This window comes from Acomys russatus, chromosome 32 (assembly GCF_903995435.1).
Source record: "Acomys russatus chromosome 32, mAcoRus1.1, whole genome shotgun sequence".
NCBI lineage: Eukaryota > Metazoa > Chordata > Mammalia > Rodentia > Muridae > Acomys > Acomys russatus.
Window position 1 is genome coordinate 28544409 of NC_067168.1, and position 21565 is coordinate 28565973.

Here is a 21565-nt window from a genome sequence, read left to right on the forward strand (position 1 = left end):
AGACATGGTCTAAACATCCACTCTCAAGGGCATATCCAATGACCCAATGACCTTCAACTAGACCCTATCTCCTAGGATTTCTACCACCTCCAAACAGCATCAGTATCTGGGGACCAGCAGCTTTGGGGGACATTTAAGACCCAAATCATAACATCTATGCTTTTCCCTTAAAGATTAACTTAGACATGAGAAAGCCAACTAAATGCCACACCAGGAAATCCCTTCAGTTCAGTTCTGATGGGCTGGGAAGATAGAGGGAGATTTTTGCTGACAGGTGCATGACTGTGAAAATGGTGACAACTTATCTCTTTTTAATGCTATGGTATAGATCACTGTTGGGAGTTGGCCTGGTGCTTTATGTGTACAAATGCTGAGTTCTGGGCTCCGAGATCTGGCCGCAGTCCAGATGAGTGCATTGTCATGTACTCTATTCAATGCTGTGTAAACTTTGCTCCCCAGTTATCTCTGATCAATTATTTTAAAAGCTAGATAGTCATGGCTGGGCAGAAAAGAGGTAGGTGAAGCTTCCATTCTTGGGTTTGAGGTCTCAGGTAGGGACCACGAGGTGAGAGAGAAGGAGGAAGAAGTAATAGGGGATGCTGCCATGAGGAACTGGCCGGATGGAGAGAAATAGCCCAGATAGGACCAATATGGCAAGTAGCTTAGGGTGAATGGCTGGAAAGTAGCCAGACTAGCTCAGAGGATTAGTATAAAGCATATCTGCTCAGTTGTTGAGCCTAAAGCTTACTAATAAATCTAATAAATCTCTGTGTCTTTTATTTGATAACTAGGACAGGTGAATAGAAAAAAAAAACCCTGAATTAATAATTACTGACCACAGATCACTCTCAAGATTGGAAGTGACTGTTATTGGTCAGTTTCTGAACCCCATCCTGTAAATTTCCATGGACCCAGTCCTGATTTAATAAACTTTGTTTTTGTATTTTCCCAAAGAGCTTTTGGTTGGGGGAGGAATTCAGATACAGGGTGGGAAAATGTTACAGGGTCAGAATAAGTTCCCAAGATTGGAGGCTGATCTTTACTTGGGGTTCTGTGATGTGGCTTCACTATTTCCTCAGGCAGCAGTGATGGCTGATGGCTGGTAGGGAAGTTATAACATGGGCAGAAATGCTCCTTGCCCCTGAAAAACATGTGAGCTCTAGGTAACACCCTAGTCTTAATAAGTCCCTGGGCTTGAGGCAGCATAGTACAAAGATGGCTGAAATTGTATGTTCTTTCCCTAGAAAAGACTTGGTACAAAATTTACTTTGATTATTTTTTTTTTAAGTAAGATGTGCTGGCTAGTTTTATGTTAACTTGACACAAGCTAGAGTCACCTGAGAGGAAGGAACCTCAGTTGAGAAACTGTCTCTATAAGATTGGGGTATAAGCAAGTCTGTAGAGCATTTTCTTGATTAGTGATTGAAAGGCTGAGACCATTGTGACATCCCTCTGCTGGCAGTCCTGGTTTCTATAATAAAAAAAAAAAAGCAGGCTGAGTAAGCTATGGGGAGAGAGCCAGTAAGCAGCACTCCTCTATGTCCCCTGCAGTAGCTCCTGTCTCTACATTCCTGCCTTGCTTTAGTTCCTGCCCTCACTGCTTTGGATAATGAATGAAATGAGCCCTTTCCTTCCCTTTGGTCATGGTGCTTCATTAAAGCAACAGCAACTCTAACTAGGACAAGTTAGTATCAGGAGTGGGGTACTGCCATGACAGGCCTGACCATGTTTTGGGGAGGATTGTGAAAGAAAATTGGAACTTTGGGCTAGAAAAGCCATTGAGTGTTCAAAAATTTGTGGGCTGCTCTATGAGAGGTTGGACAATAAGTGTGTTGAGGGAAATGTCCATTGTCCGATGGAGGCCTGGGTTGTGAAATTTCAGAGAAGAGTAAAAATTCTCCTGGGCCCCTTTGTATAAAGATTCTGTAGTGTCTAGCCAGCTGGAGCCAGAGAATCGGCTGTAACTAATGAGAGACCAGAAGCACTGAAGTAAAACCATTGCTGTACTTGAACAATTGATGCTGGCTATCTGGAGCTGAGAAATTAGTGGTGATTAACAAGAGCGCGGCACCACTGAGGTGAAATCCTTTGGTAGTGTTTTCTGAGAGTCAGCACACAGAGGCTGTGTGTGTGCAGATGTGGCCAAAGTCATACCTCACACTGGCAGCCAAGCTTGGCAATGTAAGAGTCACTCGGGTAGTATTGGTTTTGAAGGCATGAAGGGATCATGGAGGGCAGCAAAGACCTGGCACTGTGTGAGGCTAGGAAAGGCCATTGGTGAAGGTGAAGCCTCAGTAGCAGCTGAAGGCTCAGGGTTAAAGGGGTCATGTATAGAAGGTGAGGCTTAGCACCTGAAGAGAATGTAGGAGAAGCTATTGGTGGAAGTGAAGGAGAAGATTCGAGCATTTTGGAGATGTCAGTACCATGGGATGGACACCAAAAATAACAGCAGTGGTACAAAGGAGCTGCCCTGGTCTAGAATACAAGCTCTGTGTGTTATATGTGCTCTGGCAGAGCCAGAGAAGTGACCCAAGCTCAGAAGATCGTGAGTGGATCCCAGGCATTGGGCATTAAATTATTTGTCAATATACTATAGGGCCTTGATTTTGTTTTGTTCATGTTGTGACTGTGTCGTTGGTCTTCCCTCTTGAAGTGATATGGTGTTTAATTTTTATTTTTACAGGATCCCACATCTGCAAAACTTTAAACATTTAAAATAGATTTTGATTTTTTTTTTTAAAGATATTGGCTGTTTTAAAGAGATTGGAGCTTTAGTGTATTTGAATTTGTTTTTGTTGTGATATTTAGTTATGTTTTATATTGTGATATTAATATTGATGAGCCATGGGAATAAAAGTGAAAGGAAAGGCTCTAACTGAAAACTTATGTGTTTGTGTGTCAAGCTGACAAGGGGTCAGTTGTGCCAGATAGTTTTATGTCAACTTGATACACGCTAAAGGCATCTGAGAGAAAGGAACCTCAAAGGAGGAACTGCCTCCATAGATTAGGATGTAGGCAAGTAGATAGAGCATTTTCTTAATTAGCAATTGATGGGAAGGAACACAGTCCATTATGTATGGTACATTCCTCGGATGGTGGTCCTAGGATATATAAGAAAGCAGATTGAGTGCTTTTGAAACCCTTTCCCTCCTACTGGGTTGCCTCTTCCTGCCTTAATGTGAGGCTATGTGCCTGGTCTTATTGTAGCGTGTTTGGGTGCTATTGATTGGAGGTCTGCTCCTTTCTGAGGGGAGATGGAAGGGAGGGGTGGATCTGGGGAAGAAGAGAGGTGGGGGACAAGAGACCTGGGGGGAGGGGAGGGAGGGAAACTGTAGTCAGGGTGTAATGCATTAGAGAAGAATAAACAAAGAAAAATACAATAAAAAAGAACGCAGGTCCTGACACAGTTTTTAGGGGCTGGAGAGATGGCTCAGTGGTTAAGAGCACTGACTGCTCTTCCAGAGGTCCTGAGTTCAATTCCCAGCAACCACATGGTGGCTCACAACCATCTATAATGTGATCTGATGCCCTCTTCTGGCCTGGCAGTGGTACAAGCAGGCAGAGCACTGTATACATAATAAATAAATCTTTTTTTTTTCTTTTTTTTTAAAATAAATCTTAAAAAAAAAAAAAAAAAGGAAAGCAGGCTGGGCAAGCCATGGGGAGCAATACAGCATGCAACATTCATCTGTGGTCTGTACATCAACTCCTGTCTCCAGGTTCCTGCCCTGCTCGAGTTCCTGCCCTCACTCCTTTTGACAATAAACTATCTTATGAAACTGTGAATGAAATAAACTCTTTTCTCCCTAAAATGTTTTGGTATTGTGTTTTCATCACAGCAATAGTAACCCTAACTAAGACGGACATACGGCAATGGACATTTCTCAGGAAGTAAGACGGAGCTAAAATACACTTAGTGGACTAGCACTGTGAGAGTAGTCCAGGACCATCAGAGTTAGAGACAAAAGGAAGCTAAGTGAAAGGCAACCTCTGGCTCCCCAACAGACATGGAAGCAAGGCCTCTGAGGTGGAGGCCGGAAACCTGCATCTGGCAAACCCTGTGAGGTGGGGGAGGTATGGCAGTGCTCCGCAAAGCGTGCTTGGTCACCTTTCTTTCCTGAGGAATTGTCTTCAAATTCTCCTTCAACTTTTCCTTTGTGACTACATGCTTCTCCTGGACTTTCTGAAGCTTTTTTGTATCTTTTTTTAACTGAATCAATGTATCTGGCCATGAAATAGAAATAGGAAAGATGATAAAACACTCATCAGGCTTTCCTAGCCACAGTGTAAACTGTGGCCAGAGGGGGTTTGTGTGAGGGATTATTACCAGGGTACCGCACGCCTTCTTTGAAATCTCACAATGTCTGGCAACTTCTGTCCTATGGAAGGATGGAGATCCAAGCCAGGTTCACAGAACACAGTAGTCCCAGTCCTGCATTTTTCTACCATCTCCATTCCGTTTTTCAAACTACAGTTGGAGGGCTACAGAAGGATTCTTTTGCCACCTTCCCAGTCTACACCGATAGCAGCCTCAATTGGAGCGGACAATATCGTGAAATAAAGACAAGGTGTTTTTGTAAAATGAAAAACAATCTACATCTGGCTTAGAATCAGTTGTGGCTGGGATGGGTAGTTCCCTGAAAATACAGTTGTTATGGACTGGATTATAAGCATTCTCCACAGATCATATTTCCCCAATGTAGTGTCCAGAGCATTGGGAAGTGACTGGGACCCAAGGGCTCTGAAGGTAGGGTTTTGTTATATAAAAGCTCCCTTTTCTTCCTTGTCTCTCTGATGCCATGAGGTGAGTAGTTTGTTCTATCCACAACGATATGTGGCCTAATCCCAGATCCGTGATGATGGGACCAGGAGACCAATGGACAGGGTCTCTGAATCAATCAGCCAAGCAAAGCTGTCCGCTTTACAAGTTAATTGTCTCAGTGACTCCGTTTTTAACTTTTAATATGTATATATGTGTGTGTGTTATTTAGTTATTTAATGGCGTGTGTGCACATGTGCATGTGCACACATGGGCACGCACACAAACAGACACAAGTCAGAGTAGAACTTGCGAAAGTTGGGTCTTTCTTCCTAACACGTAGGCTCCAGGGATTGACTTCAGGTCATAGGTAGTTTACTCACTGAACCATCTTGCCAGCCTGGGTCTTATTTATGTTGACATAGCAACTCAATCAATTGTACAGATTAAGGCCACAGCTTAAGCCAATGCTTCATAAAGACAAAGAATGATGCAAGGGCAATGGTGGGCTGCTGCTGCTGACCATGTTGTAACTGGGTGACCAATTCATCACCAAGAAGGAACAAGGGCATCTGCAGAGCACATGAGGAGTGTGCTACCACAGCAGGTGTCTCTGTTCCATAGGGAAGGTGGACTCTTATGCTCCATGCCCAGTCACTGCAGGGCACAAGTCTGGTGCAGATGGGCTACTCTGGAGCAGGCGTAACATGTGAGCTGTCCAGGCAGCCACAGGGCAAGGTGGTACCTGAGAAAGCACTAAAAAAGTGGGGTAAGAGGTACAAGGATCACAGAAGGGTAAGAACAATGTGAAAGGAGCATAGAAGACAGCTTATGCCTCCTGCTCAGAGAAACAGATGCCCTGGGAATAGCTCCTCTTGGCATTCACAGATAGGGACAGACAGGACTGACATCAGCTGACATGAGAAGTCAAGGAGCTGGAGATGAAAGGCAAGGGCTTGGAAGGAGGCGAGCGTTAGATGTGGCAGAAACTTAGAGTGTAGGAGGAGCAGCTGCTGGAAACCACAGGAAGAAGAGCAAAGGGGAAGGGCAGAGAAATCTCAGGAGCCCTTTGAAGACAGCAATCCGTGATGAAACAGGGAGGTCTTGAGGAAGTGGGACCGCCGAAGGCAGGGGCATGGCTGGAGACTTCTTAGAGAGTCAGCCCAGAGGGATGCTATGGGATGGGATCATTGACACTACTTTAGCAGAGGAAACCCACCTGAATACTAAGGAGGGAGACTGTGGTTATTATGAGACAGGCGTGGCTTTTTCCCATGCAGCAGAAGAGAAGAAGTGATGCTGGATGAGACAAAACTTTTTGGTTCCGAGACATCTCTGGGGTCCTGTTGGAGCTCTGCACACCAGTGTCAGCTTTTAAAGGGCAGAGATCAGACTTGGGAGACTCAAAGTGGAAAACATTTGTCACAGTTGTGGTACCTTTCCTGGGTTGTAGGGCCTGTCTTCTAACTTGGTAACATTAGGCAGAACCAAGTATCCTGGGAGTATGATCTGAGAGGTCAAACATTGAGAACTGATCTTTAACAGTGCGTAGGAGTGTTTGTTGGGACACACATCATAGAATGCAGGCATACATCTGCCAAGAAATAGCATGTGTAGACTGCACAGGTGTTCAGATCCCAGCCTGTCTCATTTTTCTATTCATCATAACTGCCAGGAATATTAGTATCCGCTCAGAATTCTTTCCTAGGTTAGTGAATTTATTGCAATCATAAGGAAGCACAAAGGAACAAATTTTATCTGTTCATTATTGTGGGAGCCTGTTGGGAAGAAAATGCTCCTGGGGCTAGAAATAGCAATTTAAAGTGGAGAACAAACACCCAGAGAAAAGGAGTAGGGTGGAGAAGAATGTCAGTGTGCCAGATGAAGGATGAGAGCCTAGGAGGAAAGACTAGAGAACTCTAATAGCTATTAATGAGGTCCTCACTTACAAAGAAACACCAGGTGAATTAGAAGTTGATGATGCTAAAGGGGCCTTGAAAGAACAGCGTGAAAGAGAATTAAGGTGGAGACTACTCACAGAACTGAATTAAGGGCATGAAGCTGCAAGCTCTACTTTTGATATGGGGGTGGATATGCTTCTAATAAACAAACCCTCTGATAAATATTAACAAATATATTTGAAGACAGAAACAAAGGGAGAAGAAGGGAGGAAGAGGAAGAGGAGGAAAAGAAGGAGGAGGAGGAGGAAGAGGAAGAGTAAGAAAAGAAGGAGAAGGAGGAGGAGGAAGAGGAAGAGGAGGAGAAGAGGGAGAAGGAGGAGGAAGAGGAGGAAAAGAAGGAGGAGGAAGAGGAGGAGAAGAAGGAGGAGGAGGAAGAGGAGGAAAAGAAGGAGGAGGGGGAGGAAGAGGAGGAGAAGAAGGAGGAGGGGGAGGAAGAGGAGGAGAAGAAGGAGGAGGAGGAAGAGGAAGAAAAGAAGGAGGAGGAGGAAGAGGAGGAGAAGAAGGAGGAAGAGGAAGAGAAAGAGGAGGAGGAGAAGGAAATGGAAGGAAGAGAATAGGCGAGGGGAGAGAAGGGAAGGGAAGATACCCTGGACTTTCTAGAACTTGAGCAGCAGAAACCTACCCCCCTTTTGCAGTTTTGCTTATGCACAAGCTCAGACTCTGCAGCGTGTTTAGTGCTAAAATTCCAGTGGAATACCTCTCCAAGACTCTGGTTGGAAGAACCAAGAGATAGTAAGCAGGGTAACGGCCATTAGAACTGCTGGAGAGGAAGGGACCTGATTCTCTAGCTGACCGTGAGTGCTGCCTGTACAAGACAGACTAAACCTCATAGGAGCTGAGAGCTGGGATGCAGAGTCAATCTGCAGTCCAACTATAGCCACTAAATTAAACCTATCAACACTCTGGATCAACATAACAGAAACCCGTCTCGACAGTACAACATTCCCAATGTTTATAATCCCAAATTTCTAGATGTACAGAGAGCCAGGGATGTGTGGCTCATTTTCATGGGAAAAGATAATGAAAAGCTGCTAATCCAAAGACAGAGTGCTAGAAAAAAGAAAAACTTCAAAGTAACTATTATGGTCATGTTCAGTGATGAAACCCTTTTACCAGCAATTGCAAAGCACTGAAACAAATTAGTTAGATACTATAGAACTAAAGTTTGCAGAATCTTAAAAAAAAAAAAAAAATCTCGCCTTAGCAGGAGAAAAGGAAGACAAGAAATGTTTCTGCAGAAATATGGTTGAAAACTTCCTGAATATGTGAAAATTACAGATATGTAGATTCAAGAAACTTAGAAAACCTTAATTGGGATAAATTTTGGAAGGAGAAAGCGTTCCTAGGTACAGCTTAGTGAGGGTAAAGAAATCAAACATTGTGGGGAATGCTTGGATACCACAGAAATACAATATACTGTGTGTGTGTGTGTGTGTGTGTGTGTGTGTGTGTGTGTGTGTGTGTGTGATGGTCACAAACCGGCCACGTATTATTAAGTGTACCCAAATTTTAGTCCAATGTCTCCTCATTACCCTCATTATGTACCTCATAGTGAGTACACCTCGTTTGTAGATATCAGTACATGATCCCCAACCTTCTGTGCAAAGTTACTTTGTTGCTTTTCTAGTGAGTATTGCACATCTAATGTGTCTGTATGTGCACACACACGCATGCAGAACCTGTCTGCAGGCATCTTCCTCAATCACTCACTGCCTTTATTTTTCTTACAAGGCCCTCTGATTCTGCTAGCCTGACTGTGCAGAATGCTCTAGCGATCTGCTTGTTCATCCTTCCCCAGCACTGGGGTTAGGGTGTGTGCAAGCCACATCCAGCTTTTACACAAGTGCTGGTGAGCAAAGCCAGGTCCTTCTGCTTGGATAGCAAGTCCTTTAGTACCAGGCCCATTTCCCCAGTGTTTGGAAAGAGACAATTTGAAGCTATCCAAAAATTCTGTTCCTGTCCTTAAATTCTCCTTGCATCTTAGTATCCATGGATGTTTTCCATCAGAAAGAACAATTAATTTCCAGTTACCGACTAGTAGCTTTCTTATAATATTCTAATAATGTTTTCCTAGCATAAGGAGACGCTCTCCTGTCCTACTAGGGTAAATGCAATCGCCTGATCTTATTTATCACATTCGAGGAGCTATAATCTGTTGCTGTCATCTTGTATTGTTTATTTTAAGGTTCAAATTACCTCGTATTTAGTGCTTCAAGCTGAGTATTTTGGATTTTTTTTGGCATGTCCTCATCATTATTTTAATGCTTTCTCACCTTTTGACACACAGAGAGAACACCTCATTTCCATGCAGAGTCTCTGGAAGGGGCCATGTCTCTAATGAGTCTTGGTTGTATGAAGTGGGGTAGATAAAATTCATCAAGGTCTGAGATCCAGGTGTACTCTAGCTGCATGGATGGTCCTGTTTCCAGGCACCCCCAATCCTATTTATTTGTCTGTCTCACAGTTGACACACATCTGCTTAAACTCAACACTGCACAATCCATTCTGGCCTTCACGTTTTCCAAGTGTGCAGCACTCTCTCAAGAGTTCTTATTATACCCAGCGGACTTTTGAATCACCCACTGGAGCCATGGAACACTCACCCATGGGTGTGGTCTTCACTATCTTATGATATCTATCCTTGTTGGTCCTGTCAATGGGTCTGTTGGTGAAAGAAAGTTAAAAAGAAAGCCAAAGAAGTTTGCTTGTTTGTTTTAATATGTGAAAACAGAGGAATGAACGAAATCCAAAGGGAAAGGCAAGTGGAGGAGGGAGCCAAGTTATTTTTCTCAAAGGAAAATCTATCACCTTTGGAACATTTGCACATTTGTGTTCTCTCTCTCTCTCTCTCTCTCTCTCTCTCTCTCTCTCTCTCTCTCTCTCTCTCTCTGTCTCTCTCTGTGTGTCTCTGTCTCTGTCTCTCTCTGTCTCTGTCTCTCTCTGTCTGTCTCTGTCTCTCTCTGTCTCTGTCTCTCTCTGTCTCTCTCTCTGTCTCTGTCTCTCTGTCTCTGTCTGTCTCTGTCTCTCTCTGTCTCTGTCTCTCTCTCTCTCTCTCTCTCTCTCTCTCTCTCTCTCTCTCTCTCTCTCTCTCTCTCTCTCTCTCTCTCTCTCTCCCCCCCACCCCTTGAATGATTATTCATTCATCCCAATACTATGAATGCCATCACAGGTGTCTGAGGGGGCCTACTGCTATTGACCTTTCAGACATTTTATCAATCTTCAGTTACCAGGAACGATGGACTCTTCTCCTCTAACCCACTTAATTGTCCCTCTTGCCACAGAGCCTTTGGAAGCACTGCTCCTCTGACCTGACCTGTTCCTTTGCGGACTAGTCTATATTCTTATTTGTGCGCCTCCAGAGTAATATGTTGAAGCCTTAACTCCCAGCGGGAGGAAATCTGGAGACATCCTTTTAGGAAATAAATATGATTAGAATTAGACTGTGATGATGCAGACCCCATGGTGGATTACGACCCATATAAACTGAGGAGAGGTATGGGCACTCTCTGTCCCTCTAATGTATACACCAAGGTATTTATAGTCAAGAACATAATTAAAAGGAGGGTCCCTACCAAGAGCCTGACCAGACTGTTATCTTGACTTCAGATACTCTAACTTCCAGAATGAGGAGGAACGAATGTTTGCTGTTTAGGCTATCTGCATGGGGGCATTTCATTTCAGCAGTCCAAGTTGACTAAAGCTGACTTACTCTTCATATCTGTTGGAACACCGCCATCTCCTCCTCTAGCAGTCCCCTTTAGTCCCCTGGATGCTATCAGGGCGCACTGTATTGTTTCCTGTTTTCTTCATGCTCTTGCATGAGATAGCTGTGCCAGCATTGAGTGAGTGCCTGATGAAAGTCCGTGTCATCACTGAATCCTGTGCATCATGAAGCAGTAGCATCTATTCTGATCCTAACGATATGCTTATGTGTTATTGACACATAGAAGACATTCAATAAATGTTTATCGTTTGAATGAATTGTATTTCCAAAGCACAATCTATTTAATCGGCAAATATGTTCAGTGTTTCTATTTCTAGGAAAAGGCAAACAGAGTCAACAGGCCTTGTCATATAGAGGAAGCATTTGTAAAATCACAGCAGACGGTCTAAGCCATGTGTACAGCAAAGTGACGTGGGAAGTTTTCCCTAAGAAACTTTTATGTAAGGTACACTATAAGGTAGATGCAACTTTTGTATTTGACTCCATCACTATGTAAGGGACCCCCTAGGGAATTAAAGCATTAGTCCTTCCAAAGGAATACTAGAGCTCCACTACAAGGTCAGCCGTGAATATGGATGTGTGTGTGCCTGCGAGCGTGTGCGTGTGCGTGCGTGCGTGCGTGCGTGCATGCGTGTGTATGTGTGTGTGTGTGTGTTTGGACCTAGACAATGGGAATTTAATTTCTACTTAAAAGAAAGGAGATTTAAGAATAGCCAAAAATGTTTTTAAGAGAAGAATGGACAATAACCTGGTTCTCTGGAATAGTAAGGCTTTCACTAAAATTTTGTTAGATATTTGTTCAAGTCATCATGAGTACATCAATAGGAAGAGACACTGAATAAACAGATCAACAGAATCAAAAAGTTGATAGGAAGAACTCGATGTCAAGGATGACATAATATCTTGGAAATAAAGTATATATTGAATGACTTGGCATAGTTGTTCACCTTGACAAAGCTAAGCAAGAAGTGACTTTCTAGTCTATACTTAAAAATGTGTTCCAGAATATTCCTGGTATCTGTCAACAAGATAATGGAAAAATAAACAACAAATTCAGCAGCAATAAAGCCCTACTGCACATATCAAGTAGAGTGATTGTCTCGAACATGATACAAAGGGAAAACAGTGAGGCACGCAGGATTGTGGCCCATATGGTTCCGTTTCTATGACGATCTAGATTGACTATGAAGTTCTGACATATACATGAATTCATCATATGCATGGGAGCACTTGATGAGCCCAGAGCAGTGATCGTATTGGCACATGTTTGGCAGATGGCAATTGACTAGAGGTGCGTGGCACATGGAAGAGGCTCTTGGGGTGATAACTAAAGTCTTTATCATGCTGGACATTTGAGTGATATACCTCGATATACCTGTTGAAACCTCATATGTGCTCTTTAGATGTGCACGTCATCATGTGCAGAGACAAAATGTAAGTGTAAACAGAAGCGACACCAAGACAGAGGTACAGGTCAGAGTTAGCTGGTGAAGCATGCATAGTAAGATGCTTCTTCTGGGACCCACATGGGTAAATATGAATATTCTTGGCCAAAATCTTTAAAGTTATATGTATATTTGACAAGTTTCTGAAATAAACTTGTGGGAAAATAAATTCAGATGTGCTAAATATTTACATATAGAATAAACATCAACATAATGCAATACTACTGAAGACTCTGAGAAACATTTCATAACTTTGTGTGAGGAGAACATTAGAAGCAAATCAGAATCCTAAGAAGATGTAGAAGAAAAGATAGGTACTTTTGACTACCTGAATATCAATGACTTACCAAACCAAACGATCCTACATCAATTAAAAAAACAGCAGGTAGGCATCCAACTGTATCATAAACCATAATGATATGTTCCCAACATAAATACCAATAAGCAAGCAATGGGAAAGAATCAAGTGAAGACACTGCAGAAGAGAGAGGAGTGAGTTCTGGCAATTATCTAAAAATACAAATCAAAATAAAATGAGATGCCCATATTTTGCTATTGAATTAGCATAGTTTCAAAGATTGGTAACCTCCAGTGCAACTCAGAATACTAGGTGACAGATACACTCCCAGGAGAGTATGAATATTCACTAGGCTTTGGGAAGTCAATCTGGAAGTAAAAAGTCCCATGGGAAGCAGAAGAATTCAGAGAAACGAGTACAGTGTTCTCAAAGAAAAATACGAAAGGAGACACAGCTAACTTAAGGTCGATGCTTCCAGATGAGGCAGTGGTTGAAACACTTTGCTGTATGTGTCAAATCCAACTGATCTCATGTATGTAGCCTTCGGGCTCAGAACAATGGTTATCACTTTTCAAAGGGTCACACTACAAATGGTTACATAATTCTTCACCTAACTCTCCACTTTGCCTCTTGGCAAACAAAGCCTAAAGTACTAGCCAGATGGCTCTTTAAGAAAAGGTTTATGGACTCCTACCATGGGGGGAGTTGTCATTCACTAATTTTTCTTTGCACTTGCTTCTCTGTATGATTTTAATGTGCACATTTCATTTTTTGGAGGGTTAAAGTAGATAGATAGGGAGGCAAGGAAAGACATCGTTGGGTCATGCATGTAAGTGGAGAAAGAAGATACTAGCTAGACAACCACTGTAGCAGTCTAGGCCAGAGGGAATGGAGCCTTATAAGGTCAGGAAGGAAGAGTGAGGACAGGTTTCCCAGGAGGCATTGAGGATCAGGCTGGGATGCTGAAGCCTGGGGAGAAATCAGTGGTGACTCTGCTATTTTAGTCTCTAGCTAAGCGGTGCCAGCTCTGGAGATGGTGAGACAGGAAGGGACATTGGAGAGGACAGCAGAACTCTATTTTGAATCTAGTATGGCTCCACGAGGACGTGTGTGAAGAAGGCAGTGGGATAGAAATGAGAGCTGCTCAGGATGTGGAGGGGGAGGTTTCAGCACTCAGAACGGAGCCAGTACCTAAAGGCCCCCTGGAAGCAAGACAGGAAAACCAAACCAGACTCTGATGACGCAACGCCACGCTCAACTGGGGACCAAAAGCCTCCGCTTTGCCTGGAGCCACTTCCTGCTGAAAGATGTCTCTGCTGTCACTCTCCCCCTACTTGGAGTCTCTAAATTCATCTGTTCCAAGTTGCTCTCGCCACTGGCTAAGGAACACTGTGGTTTCCAAGTAGACACCAGCTCTTTCTGAAAAGCTGTGGTCAATCCTTGCCCGGATACTGGCTGTAGTTATTTCTACTGGATAGATGCTGTGTCATACATCTGACTCCTCTCGAAGTGGGGAAAACAAAATCTCAGCCACATTGACTCATGCCATGCTTTCCAAGAGTGGACTGAGGACTCACCAAGGAGCTGGTGTAGGTGGGGTCTGAGGTGTCATCCTGGAGGTAGCGAGAGAGGCCAAAGTCAGACACTTTGCACACCAGGTTGCTATTGACCAGAATGTTCCTAGCAGCCAGGTCCCGGTGCACATAATTCATCTCAGATAGGTACTTCATGCCAGCAGCGATGCCCCTTAGCATCCCCACAAGCTGGATCACGGTGAACTGTCCGTCATTTTGCTGTGATAAGACAAAAAGGACATGGAATCAAGATGGGCTTCAGTGGCTAACCAGGAGCCTAGACAGCATGGCGGATGGCTTGTCAGCCCTCTGTCAGCAGCCAGTATTCAGTGCCCTACTGCCTCTTCCTGCTCCCCCCTCCTCCTCATCTCTTTCCTTCAATGCTCCGCTCTCCTCTTGCCGAGCCCTGTCAATTTCATCTCCAAATTACATCTCAAACCCGTCCACTCCTCTCCCTTTTCACTGCCACCATTCCAAACAAGCCATCGCCATCTGTCACCTGTAACAGCCTCCCGAAGCTGCCTCCCTACAATCCATTCTCCCCATGGCAGCCGGGGCCATCTTTTCAAGATATAAATCAGGCCATGTCACTCCCTGGCTTAAACTCTCTACTAGCTTCCCATTGCATTAAGGAAAATCTCCCAACTCCTCAGTACAGCTCAGGAGATCCTAGGGACCAGCTACTGCCTCGCTGTAGGCTCTAGAGGCACACACTCATGCTACACAAAGCCACAGGGACTGGAGAACTCTTTCTGTTCTTTCTGAGGCAAGTCCTACATGCCCCAAGCTTCATAAGTACCATTTCTTTTGTTTCTTTTCCTTTAAGGCCATACCTATGTGGCCTTTGCTTTCTGCTTAAATGTCCCTTCTTCAGAGATGGTGTCCTTATGATCCCCTCCCTCCAATGAAATGAGCACTCTCTAAACACTGTTTACAAATGACCACATTGACTTATTTAGCGCACGTTTTGACATTGTGGTTGTGTGTATAACCTTCTCTCTCTGCCATTTGACTCTCACTCTTTGCTCCCAAGAACTCCCAAGGCTGGAGGTCCCCATTATATTTTAAGTGATGAAAACTTTAACAGAAGATAGAAGAAGAAGGAGGAAAGCCCCAACACCTTAAAAGGCGTAAGTAGTTGAATGACCATCATATTTTGTTATTTCCCAACCTCAGTCTCAGGCACCTCCTTTGAATTTCCTGAGCTGTCAAGCTCTACTTTGTGATGTTCACTTCATAGGGGCCAGCGGTGGCACCTCACACACAGTGTCTGACACCCAGTGGTGGCACCTCACACACAGTGTCTGACACCTGGAGCCCTCGCCATGCCAGGCTAATATTACTGCTTTCTCCTGTCACTGGTGAACTCACAGTGTCAAGTACGGAAGTCCTTCCCATTAGATAGATTCCTTTCAAGAGCATGTGCCATTTTTTGTCACACACAAACCCCTGTATCTTGCTTCTGCAGACAGTGGCTGAGCCCGTGGATTCTGAGCCGTGCTGCCAGGAACTTACTTTCCCATTTAGTTCAGCCTTGATTGCTCTCCAAAGGGTAGTAAGTTGTGTCCTATATTAATCAGAACACATGCTAAACACTGAATGTGATTGGAGGAAAAGCAGGAGGAGGCAGGGCAGCTGAGGTCTAGTCTGGTTATTGTTGAACACAGGTACTGGGTAAGACCCATTCTCTGCCTCACAAGTCCACATAGCATGAGGAGCCCCTTTTATTGAACACCAACAGCATAGATTACATAATACACACACATCTATTATCTCATTTCAACATGGATGTGGCACATTGCATGTGCTACAGTGACTGTCCTTTCTCCAGAATCCACCAGTACTCAATGGTTCCAAACGGAAAGAGTACTGATTGGTTTCGTCAACTTGATACAACTAGACATAAGAGAGAATCTCAGCTAATGAATTGACTCCATCAAATTGACCCGTGGGCATGATGGGGGGACATTTTCTTGATTGATGATGAATGTGGGAGGGCCCATTCCACAGGAGGTTGTGACTCCACTGCACAGGTGGCCCTGGGTGGTATAAGAAAGTAGGCTGAACAAGCCACGGGGAGCAAACCAATAAGCATCATCCCTCCATGGTCCCTGCTTCTGCTCCTGTTTGAATTCCTGCCTGACTTCCCTCTATGAAGGGCTGTGACAAACCCTTTCCTTGCCAAATTGCTCTTGGTCAGTGTTTTAGCAGAGCCGCAGAGGAGCAAACTAGGACAGACCCCCATGGGCCAGGCTGCTCCTGACTCAATTTTTAACCACCTCCAGCCTGCCCAGAGTGCTTTCTCTGTGACATTTTCTTCTAAGGACCTAAAATAAAAGTGCAGCGTTGCTTTGCGGAAAGACTGACTGATATGCCCATCTGTGAAGGATGAATGTACTAGGGATGATTCAAATCCTCCTCCCAAGTGAACGTCCATCAGCACCTCCTATGGAAGCCAGCTGGCCCTTTGGGAGTACCATTCTCTCTCCACGCATGTCTCTGGAAGATCTGCCTCCTCGGAAAGTCTCCATGCAACTTCTGCAGTTTATAAAGATGCAGCCCAGCTTCAAGTCACACAGGCTGGATTGTTTCTGAGTCCATTTTTAAATTTTCTTCTTCTTAAGTGTAGGTGATATTATATGAAAAAGTCATATTGCACTAAAGATTTCATTCTGGAGAGCGACAACGGTGCTTCCAGACAATGAGAAGGGTACGGCCAAGCATATATGGCGATGTGTCTGTATTTTTTAATTCACTGCAGTTTTCCTGGGTTTGTCTTGTCTTTAAACTTTAGACTAAGTATTGCTATAGTTTCTGGGGTGAAAAGAGGCCAGTAATGGGTAAAAATCAGGTTTGTGGGTCCAAATAGACACAGTTTGGACCCAGGCTCTGCCATTCACTGGCCTGAGCAAGTGCTTCAACCTCCGAATGGTGATCCCCACACTTGAAACTTCAGAGCATAGAGTCCCCTCTTCCTGGGCTCTGTGGAGTTCCTTTGGGGCCTTGGGCTGCTCTGGTGTCGTCAGTGGTCAATGCACCCAGGAGCCAGGGTGTCCTTCCCTCCAAGTCACCTCCTCCACGGACCTCAAATGTTCCTGTTGAGGGAGACTGGGCTCCAGTCCTGAGCTCTTCATGTGGGAGAGACACTCTAGGGTCATCGCTCTCGGGAAGCCCAGTCCAGTGGGCGTTCTGAGTTAACATACAAGGGGTCAACACTGGCAACCATTAATGCCTACCAAGTGACATTAATGAACGGTGGGGACTTAATGTCACAGTCTTGAAATCTGAATCAATTCACAAACACACCAGTTTCTTCTATTACTGGACTTTTAAATAGAAAAGCATACTTCCCAGAATATGATCAGAGCCTTCAAATCATCCCTGGGCAGAAGAAAAGGCAGGCAATATTGCATTGTTTTCATAGAGACGATAAGGAACGTCCAGACGATGCACGTGATCAGACTTAGATCACTCTGTGCAGATCTGAGTTATAACAGGAGTCTAAATCCGGAGTGGCAAATTACTTCTGTGCTGACATTCCATCTTGGATCCTCTGGTAATGGCTGCCTTCTGTGGCGTATGGAGGAGAAGGCTGTGTTAGCTTCAAGGGGAGAAAAGCCTGCCTGTGACTAATGATGCTGCTGTTATCCCGTCTTTGAACTCCTGTCCTGTGCCTCATCTCCTGGAAAATGCTGACTCCACAAAGGGCAACTGTTTCCTTAGGCGCTGCAGGGTAGACACATCTCTATAGGAAGGGTCCTTACTGTTGAATTTACTATCTTGGTGAAAACTAAGGGTAGAAACATGCCACGTTTTCCCTGATACGTTCAGCTGCTTTTTGCTCAGTACGTTGGTGGTGCATGTATAGAGGTGAAAGGACAACGTCGATCTCTTTAGCATGTGGCTCGTGGGCCTCGAATTCACGTGGCTGGGCTGTGCAAGCTCCTTTGTCCACTGATCCATCTCACAGGCCCTGGTGAATTGTTTTGAGAGATAAGTGTTGTCCCTTAAATTATACAGGATGGCTGTCCACAGGCTCTGTGATTGCAGAGATAAAGACATAGGACATTAGCAAAACAGAATAACTGCAGCCTGGTTTCTTCTCCAAGACTTTGGGAAGCAACTAGTTTCCATGCAGAGCCCATGGGAGCAAAAATGGTTCAGTGAGGCGACTCGGGCCTGGGAGGAGTGATTTAAACTTTCTTGTCATTCCAAAGTGCTTTCTACTGAAATTGCTTTCCAGCAAATGCATGGCACCACTTGCCGGCCCTCATATCAGACAGGGAGGATTTAGGTATTTCTACTTTCATTGACAAATCCACTTCAGGAAATGAAACCCTTATTTGATTTGTTTGAAGAGAATGAATCATAGATTTTTTTTTTAACTAGAAGAGAACTTTCAAGCTCATCCAGCTCAATGCCTTTAGTTTATAGATTGGAAAATTGAGTTAGCGGACTCACTCCAGGCCACAGGGTGACGCATAGCAGGAGCCAAGACGGGGCCTCAGCCTCAGGGCTTCCAATCTGACATTCTCTCCCTAGTTGCTTCCTTCCACCTTCAGTCCCTGGATGAGCTTCCCTGATGATAAGTGTCCCCTTTGACACCACTCTGTGATTTCCAAGGGTCTTACAGAGGTGACCATCTATGAACGAACCAACAGTGACCACAACAATGACCATGAGGTCCTACTTTGGAGCACTTCTCCAGACATGGATCGGAGCTTCAGGGATGGTTTTGAAGATAAGGGAAAAGCTAGCAGATGGATGCCATTTGATTCTGGTACCAAGAAGGAGATATTCAATAATTAAATAGGCAACGTAAAACCCTTCCATTTAAAATAATTAACAACAAGGAACCACCTCCTGGGCATTTCCAATCCTTCCAGAAGACAGAAACTCCAAATTCTGTAAAGACAGGAATGAAGAACAGAGAAAGAGGAAGTGTGGATCTCTGAAGCCCTGACCAAAGGCCAGAGCAGGAACCCCCTCAGGCTGCTAAGTCCAGGAGCTGGCGGTACCATTAAAGGACTAACTCTTTTTCTTTCTTCTTTGAATGGTGGTCCTAAAATTATCCTCCTTCCCAGAAGATGGACCCTGTAGAACTGAACTGATGACCTATTTTTTTCAATTTTATCAAGCAGCAGATACATCAATTAATGTGGCTATGCTCCAGGGTTCAGTAGTAAGGCTGAAATTAGATTTATAGATTACCTGCCTTCACGAGGTGTGAACAGTCAGAAACACTTCATTTCCCTGCTGAGCTTGGCACTGCCTGCTCTTGCCACCCTTTCGAGCTGTGCCCTCGGCTCTGTTTTTCCGTGTTTCTCTCTTGCCCTAGGTTTCCTCCCACTGTGCATACATAACCTCATCATCATGAGAAAAAAACCCAGTGCCCAACAAGTCTATGTGTCCTGGGCCCCATATGGGAAATACTCTGTGTAGGAGGAGTAACAAGGTGGGACTTTGATTCTCATGTAGGGACTTTCTCTAAAGTAGAATCAAGTGACACCATGTAAATAAATGACTCCAGAGAGGGTCCCGAGGACGGGCTAGAAAATGCTCACCTTTTATTCGTGTTCACTTTATCTTCCTCACAAGAGCTCGGATCACTAATGATTGCCCCTGGGAAAGCACAGTGCATGCCTTCCTTTCTACACTACAAAGACAGTGAATGAGATGCCATGGTCACACAGCATTCCTAGAATTCTCTTCCACTCTCTAGAAAGAATTGCACATGGTTTTCATTCAGCCAGTATTTACTATGGGCTCATTGTGCCTGGTGCTAGAGTTTCAAAACGGAGATACAACTATTCCCTCAAGTAGATATGGGTATGAACTCAAAATCTACAGCATTTTCTCCATCCTCACTTCTTGAAACATCTCCCCTAACTACATTTAGGCTACATAGCTGAAAAGGCAGCTTCAGTAGTCTGAAATTACAGCTTCCAAGCAAGTGCCACGGCCACACCCACTCTGCTCCTGGGGGAGGGGGCAACCTTGAAACTGCTGTAGACTGTGAAACAGCCATGCTTACTTCAACTTCTGCTCATACCAAGCTGCCCAACAGACTAGCATCCATCTCCCCACTGGTCTGCCAGGCTCTCTATCCCCTAGTCTCGAAGACTTCCTCCCTTCCCCTGGCCCAAATTTGACTCTGTGACATCTCTGTTCTTCACTCATAGAAGCAAAAACTATTACACGGGCAGGTAACTGGCAGCTTTGAACATTCAGGCTCAAAGCAGGGATTGTATCTGTGGTAGGTTGTATTCTGTAGGATGGGTATAACAAGATTCTCTCTCTCTCTCTCTCTCCTCTCCTCCGCTCTCTGCCTCTCCGCTCGGCTCCCTCTCTCTCTGCTCTCGCTCCTCTCTCCTCTCTCTCTCACCTCCTCTCTCTCCTCTCCCTCTCCTTCTCACTCTCCTCCGCCTCCTCCCCCTTCTCCTCTCCCCTCTCTATATCTCACTCGCTCTCTTCTCTCTCTCTCCCTCTCTCCCGCTCTCCTCTCTCCTCCTCTCTCTCTACCTCTCTTCTCCTCTCTTCTCTCTTTGTGTGTGTGGGGTGTGTGTGTGTGTATGTGTGTGTGTGTGTGTGTGTGTGTGTACATGTGGTGTGTGACTGTCACTGTGGTTAAAGTGACACTATGTGATTTTCAAGACACACAGTGCAGCCTTCACTATCTCTTTGAAGGATGCTTGTTCTGGGACCCAGCTCATTCCAAAGACGCTCAAACAGGCCCCTGGGGAAGGTACAGCTGATACCACCTTTAAACTCCATGTTAACACAAGAGTGAAGGAGACTTCAGTCAGTTTCAAGTCTCACCCTGGGCTGTTTCATTTGACTCCACAAGGACCTGCATGCTCCACTCCACACCCTTGCCTCAGGTGCAGGTTCATGAGGATCATAAACCCTGTTGCTGTGCTAAGTCAGTAGGGTCTTGGCATGATTAGGTATAAGGCATTAGAGCTGTATTTCTTCTTTTGCACAGGCCCAGTCTTCAGTGTAGCCTGGCCAGAGTGGTCAACTAATCAATGTTTCCGTATTAACGGATGACCCTTTGATCAGCAACCGCAGCTGCTGACTGAGAGTAGAGACATGCATAGCCTGCTTGCCCAAAATTCTCACTCAGAAGGCTCTGGCCATTCTTGGATGCTGTTCCCACGCCCTCTGCACTAGATGTGTCCCCTGAGCCTCCTGGTCAAGTCCCATTCCCAGCCTAGGTTTGACTCCGCTCCGGTCTCCATGTGCCTCTGTGATCTCCTACAAGACAGTGGTACCATCGCGAGCATGCCCTCATGGGCACGTGTTCTGAGAGGGATCCTTTGTAGATCTCTCAGCCAAAGTGCATCCAGGTACATCCACTTTTCCTGCAGGTTAGACTGGGAGTCATAGCTCTGAATAGATGCCAGGGAAGACTTCCGGGTGCCTGTGGCAGCCTTTCCTATGCCTCCTTAAGTGTCAAGAGGCTCAAGAATTGTTCTAGAAGATGGCAAGCTGTTTTCTTTCTGGCTAGCCAACTGAAGAGAACTGGCTGGGAGGTTGGCTGTGCTGGTGAGCGGCAGCAATAGCACTGGGGTCTGCAATAGTCACACTGGGCTGTGAAGCCACTGCAAGCCAAGCCTCCTCCTTAGTCTCAGTAATTCATAAAGCTATCAGTGGCCGCTCTTTGCTTCTACCACCCTACTTAGACTGTAAGCACTTCCTGAGGCCTTACCTCATATTATCCTTACCTCATATTATCCTTACTCTGAAGAGAGCTCAGACTATGCTTAGTTCTTCTCTCTCTCTTTTTAAAAATATATTTTTA

General features: G+C 44.8%; 1 protein-coding gene across 1 annotated transcript in view; it reads right to left on the reverse strand.

The window, feature by feature from the left end:
* The window catches only part of Ephb1 (EPH receptor B1), a 442640-nt gene that overhangs the window by 36663 nt on the left and 384412 nt on the right, over positions 1-21565 (reverse strand). Inside the window, exon 12 of the mRNA XM_051140120.1 lies at positions 13765-13980. Coding sequence (XP_050996077.1) covers positions 13765-13980 — 216 coding nt within the window. The remainder of the gene's footprint in view (positions 1-13764; positions 13981-21565) is intronic.